The sequence below is a fragment of the Herpailurus yagouaroundi genome, unplaced genomic scaffold (genome assembly GCF_014898765.1).
Source record: "Herpailurus yagouaroundi ecotype Mexico unplaced genomic scaffold, PumYag 196, whole genome shotgun sequence".
Lineage (NCBI taxonomy): Eukaryota > Metazoa > Chordata > Mammalia > Carnivora > Felidae > Herpailurus > Herpailurus yagouaroundi.
Window position 1 is genome coordinate 10,961,423 of NW_024412427.1, and position 18,556 is coordinate 10,979,978.

Genomic DNA, 18,556 nt, shown 5'->3' on the forward strand with positions numbered 1-18,556 from the left:
TTCTTGAATTTGGGTTAGTTGATTTGTTTTATCTGCCAGGAGATGGTTTTCCAAATTCAGATTTGCCAGCCTTCATGACATGACCGATGACCCCTTTAGAAGACAGATTTTTAGTTGATCTCTTTCTTTCCAGTAAAAGATTTCTTTTGGAAAACACTTCTTAAATTTTAAATTCTTTTCTTGTAGTTGTTCCAACTGGGGAGTAGCTATTAAATAGCTCTAGTATTTCAGGCAGTCTTTTTCAGTCTTGTCTAAAGTCTTTTTCAGTCTTGTTTATTTACCTCTAAAGTTCTTTAAAATCTGTAAGGAGCAGATGGCAGTTGACTAAAGGCAATGGTATTTATAAGGGATTTTCTGAATGCTGTTGTTTCTTAACCACCCAAGTCACACTATTCCTTTGTAACAGTCACAGTACTAGAAAAGGTGCTTTGCTCAAACGTAAGTTTTTTTGTTGTTGTTGTTTTATTGTTTTCATGTTTACTTACAACAGAGGAATTTTTCCCCCTAAGATTGCTTAAATTGGTTTTTGGAAATTCTTTGTTCTTGAAATTTAATTGACTGTTTAAAAAAGAAAAAGAGAGGGGCGCCTGGGTGGCGCAGTCGGTTAAGCATCCGACTTCAGCCAGGTCACGATCTCGCGGTCCGTGAGTTCGAGCCCCGCGTCGGGCTCTGGGCTGATGGCTCAGAGCCTGGAGCCTGTTTCCGATTCTGTGTCTCCCTCTCTCTCTGCCCCTCCCCCGTTCATGCTCTCTCTCTGTCCCAAAAATGAATAAACGTTGAAAAAAAAATTAAAAAAAAAAAAAAAAAAAGAATACAAACTGGTGCAGCCACTCTGGAAAACAGTATGGAGTTACCTCAAGACTAAAAATAGAACTACCATACGACCCAGCAATTGTACTACTAGGTGTTTATCCAAGGGATACAGGTGTGCTGTTTCGAAGGGACACATGCACCCCATTGTTTATAGCAGTACTATCAACAACTGCCAAAGTATGGAAAGAGCCCAAATGTCCATCGATGGATGAATGGATAAAGGTGTTGTATATATATACAATGGTATTGCTTGGCAATCAAAAAGAATGAAATCTTGCCAATTACAACTAAGTGGATGGAACTGGAGCGTATTATGATGCTAAATGAAATTAGTCGGAGAAAGACAAATATCATATGACTTCATTCATATTAGGACTTTAAGATACAAAACAGATGAACATAAGGGAAAGGAAGCAAAAATAATATAACAACAGGGAGGGGGACAAAACATAAGAGACTCTTAAATGTGGAGAACAGAGGGTTGCTGGAAGGGTTGTGGGAGGGGGAATGGGCTAAATGGATAAGGGGCATTAAGGAATCTACTACTGAAATCATTGTTGAACCATATGCTAACTAACTTGGATGTAAATTTAAAAATAAATAAAGTATTAATTAAAAAAATAAAATAGGGGTGCCTGGGTGGCTCAGTCGGTTGAGCGTCTGACTTTGGCTCAGGTCATGATCTCACAGCTCGTGAGTTCAAGCCCTGCGTCGGGCTCTGTGCTGACAGCTCAGAGCCTGAAGCCTGCTTCGGATTCTGTGTCTCCCTCTCTCTCTGCCCCTAACCCACTCTCATTCTGTCTCTGTCTCTCTCAAAAATAAATAAACATTAAAAAAAAAATAGAAAAGTCTTAAAATAAAATACACACCCTTCTATTAATTAGAATAACAAAGAACCAAAATTCAGAACTTGGGATAAACATGTATTTGAAACTAGATGGAAGGAGATTTACTAAAAGAGTAGAATTTTTAGTAGTAGACTAAACAGAAATTTCACTGAATGAGAGATCTAATTTGTAATTTCCTTTTTCCCTCATTGTAAAAGCTGCCAACAAGAAAAACAAACTGTTCAGAATAAATGGAGTAGGGGAACCTGTTTGCATCTATGTATCATGACTTTGATATCTAAAAGGCTGAAATGAGTGGAAAGAATATGAATATTAATATAAGTTCCCTGAACTAGATAATAGTTATTAGAATGAATAACTGAATCTAAATGCTATATTCTATAAGTTTTCTATATTCTATCCTGTAAGTTTTCCATTTTTTTAATATCTGACAATTATATCCATTACCCATAATCTGACAATTATAAAAGTCCAGTTTTAAAGACTTTTGTTCCGGTTCTGCCTCATGGAATGGTAAAGTAGTAGTATTTTTTGTTTTTGTGCACTTTTAAATCATCCAATAACCTGATTATTCAATTGATCATATTTTAAATATTTTAGATAAATTTGCCTTAAAATTAAATTATTTATTCTACAACTGACAAAAAGATTAAAATTGTGATTTAAATTTGCTATATGAGTATCCACTTTGTTAGAAAAATGTATAAAGTTGGGGGGTATTTTATATACTCCAACATAATCTTAGGAATGAGAAGTAAGGTATGTAGATGCTTAATGTGTATTATCTGTTTTATTATTATTATTATTATTGATGTAGATATGCTGGACTTCCGTCTTTAACATGGGCAAATAAAACCATATAGTATTTTGCGTTTACCAGAGTTTTACAACATGATAGCTTATCGAATTAGTGATATACTGCCAAAATAGTTTTAGAAATCACCCTATAAAAACCCAACAACTCTATCCTATACCTAAGCCAGTAGATCAGTTTGTAGGCATCTCTTTGCAGAACTGATATGCTAGTGTGAATTTGAGGTAAAATATTTAGTATTTAGGAAAGAATAAAAAACGATTCTTGCATGGGACACCTGGGTGGCTCAGCCGCTTAAGTGTCTGACTTCGGCTCAGGTCATGATCTCACGGTTCATGGGTTCGAGCATCCGGCTCCGTGCTGACAGCTCAGAGCCTGGAGCTTGCTTCGGATTCTGTGTCTCCCTCTCTCTCTGCCCCCTCCCTGGCTCACACTCTGCCTGTCTCTCTCTCTCTCTCTCTCTTTCTCTCTCTCTCTCAAAAATAAATAATAAAACATTAAAAACAAATTTAAAAAAATGATTATTGCATGTCAATCCTAAATGAAATGTCAAAGAAGAAGTAACTCAATAAAAGTATGTTATATTTAAACATTAAAAAAAAAGAAAAGTTAAAGTTTTTAAAAGTTGATAATTTTTTTTCCATTTATACTGGTATTATAACCTATTACAGCATATTTAGCTTTGCATGTCCCTAAATGACTTGTAGCATATTTGGAAAATAGGAAAAGAAAATTTACCAGCCTAGTACAATCACTGTTTGCATTTTAGTGAATTTATTTTCAGCCCTTTTTTTCTTATCTATCTTTAAAAAAAAACACATAGTTGTAATTCTATAAGGAATGTTTTTAAATTAGAAGAGTTGTGTGAGGTTCTTATGTATCCATGTCATTCTGGCTTAACACAGATGCTAAAAAATGAATGTTCACTCACTTTTGGGTTAAGAAGTGATCTTCAGTCCCAATGCTAATGGAGAAAATGGCCACATGGTGTGATTGTTAATACATGTATTCTTTGATAGACAGCATAACTGAAAATAACAGATAATGTGACTTCTCTAGATCTAAAAGTTGAAAAGTAATTTAGTTCTGTCCTGGACACAGTTCTTTCTTTCTATAAACATGTGTTAACTACTTATTTTCCTTTCCTAAAAGTATTTAAAAATGTTTTATTGTTTTGTTTCTAAATTATTATTTTTAGCCATATAACTATTAATAATGCTTTAAAAGTTATTTTATTTATTTTTTAAAGTTTATTTATTATTATTTTTTTTAATTTTTTTTTCAACGTTTATTTATTTTTGGGACAGAGAGAGACAGAGCATGAACGGGGGAGGGGCAGAGAGAGAGGGAGACACAGAATCGGAAACAGGCTCCAGGCTCTGAGCCATCAGCCCAGAGCCTGACGCGGGGCTCGAACTCACGGACCGCGAGATCGTGACCTGGCTGAAGTCGGACGCTTAACCGACTGCGCCACCCAGGCGCCCCGTAAAGTTTATTTATTTTTGAGAGAGAGCGTGCATGCACACAAGCAGGGGAGGGGCAGAGAGAGAGGGAGACGCAGAACCTGATGTGGGGCTTGAACCCATGAACCATGAGATCATGACCAGAACTGAAGTCAGACGCTTAACCGACTGAGCCACCAAGGTGCCCCTAAAGTTATTTTAAAGGGTCCTCAAGACTTTAGGATTTTAGATAGTCCTCCAGATGTTTTTAGTTGGGTCAAGCTTTGCTTTGCAGGTTAGAAAAAGAGAATGGCTTTAGAAACCTTGGCTCCTCTGAAACTTTTGTCAGAACAGGAATAAGGGGAGTATTGGAGAGCCCTTTGCTCTGTGGGGTCAAAGGCTTATATAAATTAATTTTCAAAATATAACTTGTTTTATTTTCTTGTGATTGCTTGTTCCCTCCTCCCTGTATTCTAGGTAGCCTGACATAATAGACATAAACATTATAATGTAATAAAAGGAACTTTATTTAAAACTGGTGAATTTTTATTTCAAGTATTTTTAAGAACTAATTATTGTAGACTATCTTAGTTTATCCTCTCTGTAATTTCTTAATGTTTATAGTGTGCTTTCTTATTACTTGGGATATAAATTATAGTTTTTACAGACCAATGGATTATACATTGTTGATTGTATAATTATGCATTGTAACACCCTTTTTGTATCTTCTCTTTTCAAAGGTTTGCTTATTCTCCATTTGGCATATGCTACTGGAATAATATTCACCATGGTTTTGGATGACCTTCCAAACTTAGAAGACATCTATACTTCCTTGTGTTCATCATCAGTGGAAGATTCAGAGATGGATTTTGATTCTGGACTAGAAGATGATGACACAAAAAGTGATAGTATTTTGGAGGATTCCACAATATTTGTGGCCTTCAAAGGAAATATAGGTGATAAAGACTTCAAATGGAAATTGGACACAATATTGGAGAATGTGCCCAATTTGTTACACATGGGTAATTTATTTATTATTTAATTATTTTTAAAATTAGTTTAATTATTTTTTCTTTTTCTTTTTGTGGGGGGAGAGAGTGAGCACATGCCAGTGGGGGAGGGGCAGAAAGAGAAAGAGAGAGAATATGTTAAGCAGGCTTAGTGCGGGGCTCAATCTCAAAACTGTGAGGTCATGACCTGGGCCGAAATCAAGAGTTGGATGCTTAATCTACTGAACCACCCCGGTGCCCCTCTTCTTGTTACTTTTTTAAAAAAATGTTTGCTCTTCTGTGATTGTCTTGAGTTTTACGAAGTAAAACTTTGCCATACTGAATTGAAAGGCTGATTTTAAGTGCAGAATTGGAATTTTAGAATTTTTTTTTTTATGGAGGTATAGTGGACATATAACATTACATTAGTTTCAGGTGTATAACTTACCATTCCATATTTGTATATATTGTGAAATGATCACCCACCACAATCTAGTTAACATCTGTCACCATACATAGTGACAGTTTTGTTGTGATGAGAATTTTTTTTAATGTTTTTATTTATTTTTGAAAGAGCGCAAACGGGAGGGGCAGAGAGAGAGGGGGACAGAGGATCTGAAGCAGGCTCTGCACTGACAGCAGAGAGCCCAGTGAGGGTCTTGAACTCGCGAACCATGAGTTTATGACCTGAGCTAAAGTCAGACACCTAACCGACTGAGCCACCCAGATGCCCCTGCAATGAGAACTTTTAAGATATACTCTCTTAGCAACTTGCAAATATGCCATAGAGTATTACTAACTATGGTTACTTGCTGTATGTTATATCCCTGTGACAATAACTGAAACTTTGTATCTTTTGACCCCCTTTACCCATTTCACCTCCACCCCCACTCCCTGTCCTGTCCCCTGTCAGCTACCAGTCTGTTCCCTGTGTCTGTGAGCTTGGTGTTTTTGGTTTTGTTTTGTCTTGTTTTTTAAGATTCCACATGTCTGTGAGATCATACAGTATTTGTCTTCTTCTGGCTACTTAATTCACTTTAGCATAATGCCCTCAAGGTCCATCCATGTTTCTTATAAATGGCAATATTCTTTTTTATGGCTGAGTAATGCTCCATTATATGTATATACATACCATGTATATACATACCATGATTTTTTTGTTCATTCATGCATTCATACATCTGTGGACACTTAGGTTGTTACCATGTCGTTGTTCTTTAAATAATGCTGCAGTGAACATGGGGGTGCAGATAATCTTTTTGAGTCAGTGTTTTTGTTTTCAGATAAACATTCAGAAGTGGAATTGCTATATCATATGGTAGTTTTATTTTTAATTTTTGAGGAACCTCCATATGTTTTCCACAGTGGCTGTATCAGTTTATATTCTCACTAACAGTGCATAAGTGTTCCTCTTTCTCTACGTCCTTGCCAACACTTGTTATTTTTTGTTTTGTTAATAATAGCCATTGTAAAATTTTTTAAATATTTATTTTTTTTTGAGAGAGAGAGACACACACACACAGAATGGAAGCAGGGGAGGGCAGAGAGAGAGGGAGACACAGAATCTGAAGCAGGCTCCAAGCTGTCAGCACAGAGTCCAATGCAGGTCAAACTCATGAACTGTGAGATTGTGACCTGAGCTGAAGTTGGATGCTTAACCAACTGAGCTACCCAGGTACCCCAGTAATAGCCATTCTAACAGATGTGAGGTGATATCTCATTGTGGTTTTGATTTGCATTCCCCTAATGATTAGTGACATTAGGGGACAGTGAACCCATCTGTATGTCTTCTTTGGAAAAAAGTCTGTTTAGATCTTCTGCCCATTTTTTAATTGAGATTGTTTGGAATTTTATAATCAAGTTGTATGAGTTCTTTAGATATTCCTTATCAGATACATGATTTGCAAATATTTTATCACATTCAATATGTTGCCTTTTCATTTTGTTGATGGTTTCCTTTGCTGTGCAGAAGGTTTTTAGTTTGATATAGTTCCACTTGTTTGTTTTTGTTGCCTTTGCCTTTTGTGTCACATTGAAAAAAATCATTGCCAAGACCAATGTTAAGGAGCTTACCACCTGTTTTCTTCTAGGAATTTTATGGTTTCAGGTCTTACATTAAGTCTTTAATCCATTTTGAGTTAACTTTTGTGTATGGTGTAAGATAGTAATCCAGTTTCATTCCTTTGCATATGGCTGTCTGGTTTCCCCAGAATCATTTATTGAAGAGACTGTCCTTTCCCCATTGTGTTTTCTTGGCTCCTCTGTTGTAAATTAATTGACCATATACGTGTGGGTTTATTTCTGGGCTCTCTGTTCTGTTCCATTGATCTATGTGTTTTTATGCCAATACCATACTGTTATGGTTACTATAGCTCTGATTTTTTTTTTTTAATGTTTATTTTTGAGAGAGACAGAGACCATGCGAGTGGGTTAGGGGCAGAGAGAGAGGGAGACACAGAATCCAAAGCAGGCTCCAGGCTCTGAACCCCAGCACAGAGCCCAGTGTGGGGCTTGAACCCACGGACTGTGAGATCATGACCCGAACTGAAGTCGGATGCTTAACCAGCTAAACCACCCAGGGGCCCCGTAGACTATACCTTTTGCTTCTATTCCCTCCTCTCCCACTCACTCAAACTCAGAAGCTGTGAGATCATGACCTGAGCTAAAGTTGGATGCTCAACCAGTTAGCCACCCAGGTGCCCCCCCCTTTTTTTTTAATTTTTTTATAGCTTTGTAATACAGCTTGGAATCAGAGAGCTAGAATTTTTTTAATGTTTATTTTATTATTTTTTTTAAAGAGAGAATTAAACATTTTTTTTTAATGTTTATTTTTGAGACAGAGGGAGACCAAGTGCGAGTGGGGGAGGGGCAGACAGAGAGGGAGCCACAGAATCTGAAACAGGCTCCAGGCTCTGAGCTGTCCGCACAGAGCCCAATGCGGGGCTTGAACCCACGAACCATGAGATTATGACCTGAGCCAAAGTCAGATGCTTAACCGACTGAGCCATCCCGGTGCCCCTTAAATGTTTATTTGTGAAAGAAAGAGTATGTGCACATGAGTAGGGGAGGGGTAGAGAAAGAGGGGGAGAGAGAATCCCAAGCTGACAACAGAGAGACCCAGTGTGGGGCTTGAACTCACAAACCATGAGATGATGACCTGAGCCAAAATCAAGAGTCAGATGCTTTAACCCACTGAGCCCCCCACGTGCCCCTAGAATTTTTTCTTTTAATAGAAATGCTGTTGTGTTTCTTTTAAGTACATGGAGAAACTGAACATAATAAGGTATTGTTTAACATAGTAATCCTTATCTGCTCTAGTAGGTAGGAGTAATTCTCAAGACCCAATTTTATTTCTTGTTTTTAACTCTCTGGTCTTTAGTTTCCTTACCTGCAAAATGAAGAGGTTAGACTGGATCTTAAAGGCCCCTAAAAGCTTAGAAAAATCTTACTTCATGGTTCTACTTAAAATGTACTTGAAATTTGCCTTCCTGAATTTTATTTATTTCTTATTTTTTAATGTTCACTTTTGAGAGAGAGACAGAAGGCAAGATGGGGAGGGGCAGAGAGAGGGAGACAGAGAATCTGAAGCCGGCTCCAGACTCTGAGCTGTCAACACAGAGCCCCAAATGCAGGGCTCGAACCCATAAACCAGGAGATCATGACCTGAGCTGAAGTCAGATGCTTAACCGACTGAGCCACCCAGGTGCCCCTTGTCTTCCTAAATTTTAGATCAGGCTGCCAACTGGCAACCTGTTGGATCCAGCCTGCAACCATGTGTTATGGCTCTACTTTAGTTTTGTTTGTTTTGATGTTTGAATTTCATCGCCAATGCTTTAAAAATTGAAATATTTTGCATACAAATCCAGATTTTGGATTTAACTCTAAAAATGGAAAGATTTGATAATATTGAACTCTCTCCTTGTCCCGGGCATTGCTGAGGAGCAGCTGCTATTGAGGGCAGGCCCTCATCTCAGATAGTTCCCATCTGGCCTCTTCATACACTTGGATTACCTGTCTAGGTCTTGTAGGCATTTGTGTTTTTGAAACTTGGTTAGAGGTTCTACATCATTTTTGGTTAGCACACTTATCTAATCTCATCAGACATAGTACAAAGCCTAGATCTTACTAATTTTTTTTAGGCTTGGTGGGTTTTTTGTTTTGTTTTGTTTTGTTTTGTTTTTGAGATTTGATGTCATTTTCTCAAGGGCTTTTTTATACCATGTAAAGAATAGTATTAGAGAATTTTATATGTTAAACTTACAGTTATTAACATCATTGTCACTCTAGTCTTATTCACAATATATTACAAGACCCTTTCCAGATTAGAGCAGCATACATGAAATTAAATTTTTATAGTCCTAATATATCATATTACACAGAGATAAGAGTGTCAGTGAGCACGAAAGTGTTTATTGCTCTTATAACTACCCCCATTTTTTCTTGTTTGAGATTGCTGAATCAGGGGTGCCTGGCTGGCTCAGTTGGTAGAGCATGCAACTTTTTAAAAAAAATTTTTTTAAATGTTTATTTATTTTTGAGAGAGACAGAGCACAAGCAGGGGAGGGGTGGAGAGAGAGGGAGACACAGAATCTGAAGCAGCTCTAGGCTCTGAGCAGTCAGCACAGAGCCCCATGTGGGGCTCAAACTCACAAACTATAGATCATGACCTTAGCCAAAGTCGGATACTTAACTGACTGAGCCATTCAGACGCCCTTAGAGCATGCAACTCTTAATCTCCAAGTCATAAGTTAATCCCCTACTTTGGGTGTAGAACTTACATTAAAAAATTAAAATAAAAAAATAAAATAAAATAAAAAAATAAAATATGGATGGATAGCTGAATCAGTTTGTTTATGGCTTTCAAATAAATTGCCAAACCCAGATTTATGGTGTTATCAGATTGTATTCTTGGTCCACAAGTATTTTAAGTCAAATGTCAAGTATGATGGAAGTTAAAAAAACTTTTGATAAATATAACCATGTTATAAACAGGATTTTTCTACACCCATATCATAAATAGATAATACCATAAGCAATTTTGATGTATGTCTAGACTTTGAATGAGATTCTGGTACTCTTTAGATTGGGCATATATACTCTGGAACTAGGATCCCTCGCTTCCTACCTTTTGCTTTTTGGAGGCATAAGTGTCATGGAAAGGAAATTGACCTGAGAATCAGAGCTGGGTGTTAGTCCCATCTCTGGTGCTGCTAGGTGACCACAGGATTCTAGGCAGATCACTTAGCCTTTCTTGGCCTCAGCTTCCTCACATGTAAAATAGACTTGGACTAAATATTGCCTAATCTTTTCTTAAGTTCTATAATTGTATTATCTTACTGCGGTTAGCAAGTGGTCTTTTATATCCACATTAGAACAAGTGAACTCCATGTCTGGATAAATTAACTTTCAATGTGTTGTGGTTTTGGAGGTGGAAGGGGCTTTAGGCAACATGTAGGCACTTTATCTATAGATATATCTGATTTTGACAACACATATGCCCATATGACCCATTTTCTTGATACTGGAACGCATAAATAGAGGATACCAAAGACTTAATTTAGCCAAGTTCATAACAAAAGGGAAAATTATTTTGCCTGGGGTTATTGAGAAAAAAATTTTTTTATGAGTTAACTGGGTCTGGGATTTGTTTTTCATCTGTAAAACACAATTACAAACAACATTTAACCTCCTCAGTTAAACTTTTGTACCTTCTTTTAAAAACATGTCCTGAAGTTTGCATTGACTTTTCAGACTTGCTGAAATGCAGGGTTTTCATATCCTAACTGAAGCTTTGTTGTCAAATTATATTGTTTTTCCCTTCAGTGCAGTATGCTTCAGTGAAAATTATACTCTTATTTAAAGCAGGAAAAAATTGGGGCGCCTGGGTGGCTCAGTCGGTTAATATCCAACTTTGGCTCAGGTCGTGATCTCATGGTTTGTGAGGTCGAGCCCTGTGTCGGGCTCTGTGCTGACAGTCGGAGCCTGGAGCCAGCTTCAGATTCTGTGTCTCCCTCTCTCTCTGCCCCTCCCCTGCTCATGCTCTGTCTCTCTCTCTCATTAATAAATAAATGTTAAAAAAAAATAAAATTTTTTAAAGCAGGAAAAACTTTAAAATCAAAGACAAAAAAAGCCTCCTTCTTAAATTGAAGGATTTATGGGACACTGGAAGAAATATCTTCTTCCTGTCTTTGTGAATATCTTGTACAGAGATACTCATTATTTGTTTGTTTGTTTATTTATTTATTTTTAAGTAGGCTCCATGCCTAGTGTGGAGCCCAACATGGGGCTCAAACTCACAACCCTGAGATCATGACCTGAGCTGAGATCAGTTGGAAGCCTAACCAACTGAGCCACTCAGGTGCCCCAATACTAGTTAATATTTAAATAGGACTATGAACTGGCATAGTCTGCATACTGTATTTTTGTATTTATAGAATTTCAATGAAATGTGAGACTTAAATATTCTCATGATGCCAGTTCACATGTATTGAATGGAATCCAGAAATAGACCTTAGTCTATTCATTTAAACTTGTCTCTCTCTTTCTCTCTCTTATAATCCTTACTCAATCTTACTGCTTTCCATGTATTTACTGCATGTGTGTATATCAGGGCCTGTGCTAGGTTTTTGGCATATATTTTCTCATTTAGTACTCACATTCTCATGAAATAGTTTTTTCATGGTTTTAAAGAAGAGAAAGGTAAGTTTCAGAAAGGTTGAATAATTTGTTCATGGCCACTCAGGTGCTAAGTGCTAAAACTGGAATTAGATTTGAAGTCTATCTAATGCCAAAGACTAAGTTCTCACAGCTACTCCAAGGCAATGCTCTGCCTTGTTCTTTTGCTTTTGGTTAGTTTTGTTTGTTCCATGTCTTCTGGTGGTTAAAAGATTACTAATATTATTCACTTTCTTTCATGACCAAGAATCCAGCAAGCTAAAGGTACAGAAGGTGGAGCCCTGGAACAGCGTGCGTGTGACATTCAACATCCCCCGGGAAGCAGCGGAGCGGCTACGGATCCTGGCTCAGAGCAACAACCAGCAGCTTCGGGATCTGGGGATTCTCTCCGTTCAGATTGAAGGTGCCTATCTGGACCCAGATCATAACAACAGTAGAATGTAGCATGATTTTCTTTGCTGCTTTGTCTGTTCCCCTCCTGTTTCAGAATGCCAAGTAACTCACGTAACCTGTACTTCCTATTGCCACACCTTAGGGTAAGGAGGGATTGAGGCTCTGTCTGGGTGATGGTTCCACATCCATAGCTTCAGACTCCATTCCCTTGGCTCATTTTGTCTGTCTGTCAGATTTGGATTTTATTGGCACCCTGACCAGGAACTGATTTGTCTTTTTTTTTTTTTTTTAAGTTTATTTATTTATTTGAAGAGAGAGAGCATCAGCAGTGGAGAGGCAGAGAGACAGGGAGAGAGAGAGAGAATCCCAAGCAGTCTCTGCACTGTTAGCGTGGAGCCCAGAACGGGGCTTGAACTCACAAAGTGTGAGATCACGACCTGAGCTGAAATCAAAGAGTCAGGTGCTTAACCAACTGAGCCATGAAGGTGCCCTTTAACTTATCTGTTGTTTAAGGAATATCTAATTTCATTTGCTTCTGTCTACCAAATAAGCTTTAGTATTTATTTCTTTAGTCATCTAACAGAGATTAGGAGGCCCTAAATAGTCCTTTTTGTAGGAGTATTCATTTTTCAAATATTTTGCCAGAATGGTCTTTTCAAAATGAAAATACACACACACATACACACACACACGCACACACACACACGCACACACACACACAAACACACACACACAGTATCCAGCTTAAAACCCCTGCTTTGGCTTGCTGTTATTCACAGAATAAAGACCAAACTTCTTACTCTAACCTCATGGAACTTGTGTGGTCTGACCTCTACTCTACCTTTCTCATCCAATCTTAACTCATCCAACCCTCCTCCTTGCTGTCTATTCCAGCCTCTCCAGCTTTCTTCTGGTTCCTTGAATATGCATTTCTTCCTCCTGCCATGGGCCCTTTGCATTTATGTATTCTCTATATGGAATATTGTCCCTTACCAATTCCCCCTTCCTTAGTTAACACCTACTCAGCCTTCACGTATTAGCTTAAATCTTCTTGAGGATATATTTTCTGAACTCCTTGACTAATTCAGAGTCCTTTGTTACATGCTGTCATAAAAGTCTGGTTTTTGTCCTTAGATCATTTATGTCACACTTTCATCAGAGCAATTGTTTCATTATTGTTTTATTCTCTCCTAGATTGCAAGCTCCAGTAGGGCAGAGACCATGTCTGGTTTTGCTCACTGTTGTAGTTCTGTTTTCCTGGAACGTGTTAGTTTCCTGAGTAAACATATGTTGAATGAAGGCAAGGGAAGCACACACATAATAGCATCACTTTGCTTTAGCACTTGGAATACAGTGATAACTATAATATGGTCCTTGCTGTTATAAGCTCAAAAGAATTTCCTGATCTTGGTGAGGGAGACAAACCTGTGAGAGAGAAGTACCAGGAAGGGGGAAGCACAGAGGAGGTTCTATCTTTGGAGGCCCCGTGAACTAGAACCTTTCTTCCCCTCCTGTATTGATGCAGACATAGTGGCAACCAGGGATTTCAGCCTTTCCTTCTACCGGTGGGCCAAACCTTCCTAACTCCGTGTTTGCTTAGAGCCTAAATGCGCCACAAAACCTTGGCAGCCAAAAAGGTTAATACTTCATATGCAGGAGTGAGACACATTTTGTGCAGTGTAGGATTGTACGTTGCTGTGCCCCAAAAGGGGCAATAGCAGCAAACAAATGAAGATTTAGAGAGGATTATAGGTAGAGAAATGGGGTAAATCCCATCATTTGATAAAAAAGGGAATAGAGGTTTAAACAACAACCAGCCTATTATGAAAAATGGTCGATTTTCTAAAAGGATCCAGAGAAGTAAAATTAATTCACAGCAATCTATAGGATATAGGATGAACTTTTGGGAAGAGTGGAAGTAAAACAGCTGTTGGCTACATAGCACTATGTAGGCCGTTTATATTTTATGAAAACACATAAGTGGTTTCTTAAACTCTAAACGTTTTATAGTCTGTTACCTATTTATGTGAGTTAAAAGGGCTTTGAAAACTTACATGGTAGTGTTTTCCACTGGAGAAAGGAAACACCAGTCTCTTCTTTTAATCAGACCTACTTCCCCTAAGTTCTTTTAAAAAGATAAGGTGCTGGCTCCCCTTTATAGCCGTAAATTAAAGCATAAGTACCATCAAGAAAGTAAAGTAGATAACATGTATTTCAAGAAATTGTGAAATTCACGTATGGTAGTGATTATCACATTACAGAAAAGGGTCCTTTAACTTTTAGGGTATGCATATGTGTCCCAGGTGATCTCCTTTTCTCTCTCTGTGCTCCCTCAGAATTCGGGCAGGAGTGAAAGTGGTGGCAGCAGCTTTGCTTTTGTGAAACTGGTAATAAGCTGATGCCTTTGTAAGTTGTAAGAGGTGTCTGCTGCAAGGGTGTAAGGTCAGGTTGCACAGCCTATTCTCCATAGAAGAACACTCCCTGTACCCTTCCTTTTTTGAGTTTTGGCCAGGGAGTTGGGAAGACATGTTTTTTGAGTATATTTTGTGTCCCCTCTATTAATTCATGGTGATTTAAAGCAGAAGTCTGCAAACTTTTTCTGTAAAGGGCTAGAGAATAAATTCTTTTGACTTTGTGGGCCCTAAGATCTCTGTCACAACGATTTCAGTCTACTTGCAGTGCAAACCAGCCATAAGCAATGTGTAAGTGAATAAACATGGATGTGTTCCAGTTACATGTTACTTAAGTATATAGGCAGCAGACTAGATTGGGCCCATAGGCTGTGGTTTGCCGACCCCTAATCAGTGAGTTTGGGAGCCTGTAGTGTTCTTTATGTGTGTTTCTTTGGCACCAGTTAGCTTATATGCAGTTGGCAAATAGGAGAATGATAGCACTATAATGTGAGAATTGTGTGTATTCATATAAAAAAGGCCAGGGAAGCTGAAATAGAATAGAAGGATGATTATAAGAAAAAAAAAAAAAAGAAACTCAGCTACTGCTTAGGTGGGAGTCCTTTCAGCTCTGTTTTAAGGTAATTAAGGATGAGAATTTAGATACCTTCCCCAGAAGTGCACCCCAAGTGCACTTGCATGGCTCTTGCTTGTGACAAGTTCACTTTCTCCTGTGTCTGCTTTAATGGCAGCCCCAATGGCTCAGAGCTTTACTGAATCTGCATTATCATAGCATCTTTAACCGGGCATTTCCACTGTAAATGTTCTTGGATATATTGCCTCCACCAGTTAATGTTTTCATTAGAACTCTGATTACAAAGCCACATACATTTTGAGTAAGTCCTAACAACATTGTTTTTCCCATAAAACCTATTATTTTCAGTGTGAGTTTTTATAGAATGTGGGGTTTCCCAGGAATGCATTCATCATTTGGAAAAATGCCTATAGTTCTTTGTAAGGTTATAAGATAACAATTCATAACATACTCAAATAGCTAATGAGTACCTACCATGTATTAGACACTGTTCTCTGTATTAAGGATATAATTAGGGTGGCCATATAATTTATCATCTAAATTAGGACACTTTTGAGAGTAAAAGGGGTGCTATTTTTTTTTTCATTTTTTTTTAACGTTTATTTACTTTTGAGACAGAGACAGAGCATGAACTGGGGGGAGGGTCAGAGAGAGAGGGAGACACAGAATCTGAAACAGGCTTCAGGCTCTGAGCTGTCAGCACAGAGCCCGATGCGGGCTCGAATTCACGGACCACAAGATCATGACCTGAGCTGAAGTTGGATGCTCAACCAACTGAACTACCCAGGCACCCCAAAGGGGTGCTATTAATAACTACCCCAGAACAAAAGATATAAAGGAACCAGGGCAGATTCATGGTTATCCTTGTATAGTAATGGATGAGGCAGACAATAAAACAAGTGAATGAGTAAGTCATTACATGGGATGTGCCCTGAAGAAATAACATGATATTCTGGGGTGCCTGGGAGGCTCAGTCAGTTAACCATCCGACTTTGGCTCAGGTCATGGTCTCACGGTTTGTGAGTTCAGGCCCTGCGTCGGGCTCCATGCTGACAGCTCAGAGTCTGGAGGCTGCTTTGGATTCTGTGTCTCCCTCTCTCTCTACCCTCCCCCCCCCCAAATAAATAAACATTAAAAAAAGGAAGAACATGATGTTCTGATAAGGGTGACCTACCCTTGGATAAGACAGTTGGAGGAGGTCTTTTGGAGCCTGTGACACTTAAGATTACATGAACACTGAGAAGTTGGAGGCTCATGTGAAGAGTAGAACTATTAGAGGCAACTATTTGCACATACTGTATGTGCAAAGGCCTTGAGGTGAGAAGCAACTTTGTGTGCTTAAGAAATTTTTTAAAATGCCACTGAGGCTGAATCCTTATTATTGAAGGAGAATATAGTGTGAGTTGAGGTTAGAGCAGTAGGCAAGAGCCACATCTGAGCTCTTAAATATGGTAGCTACAAACCACGTATGGCTGTTGAGCATATGTGGCTAGTTCAAACTGACATGTGCTATATTGATATAGCATGGATATATTGAGTCAAATAAAGTATATTACAATTAATTTCACCTGGGGTTTTTTTTTTTTGTTTTTTTGTTTATCTTTTCACTGTGGCTTCTAGAAAAATTAAAATTATATGTGTGACTCCTATTTCTGTTGAACAGCACTGGACTAGATAGATTACTAAGGCCTTTTATACCCTGTTAAGGAGTTTGGCTTTTATTTCTACAACAGTAGGAAGCATTGGAACAGTTTTAAGCAGAGAACTGAAATAATCTCATGTCCATTTCAAGAATAAATACTCTTTCTGTTTAGAATGTCTTAGTGGGGAGCCTGGGTGGCTCAGTTGGTTAAGCGTCCATTTTTGGCTCAGGTCATGATCTCCAGGTTTGTGAGTTCGAGCCTCGCATTGGTTTCTGTGCTGACAGCTCGGAGCCTGGAGCCTGCTTTGGATTCTGTGTCTCCCTTTCTTTTGCCCCTCCCCCACTCGTGCTTTGTCTCTCTCTCTCTCTCTCTCTCACTCACTCTCACTCAAAAATAAATACACATTAAAATTTTTTTAAAAAAGAATGTCTTAAGTTTGGTATATTAATAGTTGCTTCCTTTTATTGGAAACCTTCAAGGTCTGTATTCTCTTTTTCTTTTATTCCTAACTCCCAGAGGCAAACAGTTTAGAGCATCTTGTAACCCTGGTAATCAGTCCCTTATTAGTAGGATGTTTGTTCCCTGTGACCAACCAGCCTACCTGCCTGGTGGAAATACTTAATACAGAAGGGTGACTTATCAGTGATAAGACAGGAAAATACTGTGTCCTCATTAGCTTCCTACTTTATCATCTGGCTCTGTAATCCAGAACCCTACAGTACATAAGGAAGGATGCCAAAGAATGCTGCCTTTGACCTTCTTAGCCACTGGTTAGCTATACTTCTATCTGTCCACATGGTGGTGCTATCATCCACAGTAACAATAGTCAAAATTTTGGATTAAGCGCAGGAAGTCTCCTGAAATTTGTTTCTTTTTATCATTAAACCAAGTAAAATTTAAGTAAGTTACCTCTAAGTTTAGGGTCTAATAAGTTGGAACACTTCTAGATGTTACCTACCAGGGTATTGTGAGGTTCAGATGAGATAAAATTTTGTAAGCATTAACAACTTCATATGAGTGTTGGTCTTATAATTAGATGCTGCAAAAGTAGATTAGTAGCAATCTATCTACTCTTCATTGCATAAATATCTCTAATGGATATCTGTTTATGCTGCACTAGTTGAAAGGGAAATGGGATTTTGCTCACAAATACTACAGTGTCCCTATACCATCATATGTTCTTTCTCCATTAAACTTACTCTTTTCTCTACCTTCTGGTCATAAATTCCCAAAAGGTAATCTAGGAGTTTGAGAGTTTCTGAGAACATTTAATTCCTTCTTGCACACATGGACATGTACACACACATGCACACACTATGAGCTAGTTGAAAATAGTCACTCAGAGTTACAAACTCTCTCCTGACACCATACATCATTAATGATTGTCCATCTGCTGTATTGTGAGGATTGATTATGTTTTCCTTGTGCTTCATGTAAGTAAACTTACTCAAGTGAAGTTGAAGAAAGACCTATATAGTATTGAACCTCCCTTTTGTGTGGTTGGTAAACTTACCATAGTTCTTTAAAAACACAGAAAACTAAAGTTTTTGTGTACTTGTTTTTAAAAAACATTTGCATCTTATTCTGATGGTTTCCTTCTTATAACCTGTCATTTTTTCAGGGGAAGGTGCTATCAACCTGGCTTTGGCTCAGAACCGAAGCCAAGATGTGAGAATGAATGGACCCATGGGAGCCGGAAATTCAGTTAGGATGGAGGCAACATTTCCCATGGCAGGTGGTCCAGGTGAGATCTCCCACTCAGTTATATGACATTTTACTGGTTTCCTTTTTCCCTTTATCTGCTAATGTATGATCGTTTGAGTTTTGCAAAATAGGTGGGGGTTCCTGACACATCACTGTTTACTGATTTAAGAAAATAAGATTTAAATCACTCAGGAAGGTAGAATCGCAGAGCATGGGCTCATGCTTAAATGTAGATAGATGAGCACTGAGC

The 18,556-nt window shown here is 38.2% G+C and overlaps 1 protein-coding gene across 6 annotated transcripts in view; it reads left to right on the forward strand.

Moving 5' to 3' along the window:
• Positions 1–18,556, forward strand: part of NCOA6 (nuclear receptor coactivator 6) — a 109,189-nt gene that overhangs the window by 46,466 nt on the left and 44,167 nt on the right. For all 6 annotated transcript variants that reach the window (XM_040447269.1, XM_040447263.1, XM_040447265.1 and 3 more), the window contains 3 exons: positions 4,658–4,939; positions 11,829–11,984; positions 18,224–18,346. In XM_040447269.1, coding sequence (XP_040303203.1) covers positions 4,705–4,939; positions 11,829–11,984; positions 18,224–18,346 — 514 coding nt within the window. In that variant the 5' untranslated portion in view covers positions 4,658–4,704. The remainder of the gene's footprint in view (positions 1–4,657; positions 4,940–11,828; positions 11,985–18,223; positions 18,347–18,556) is intronic.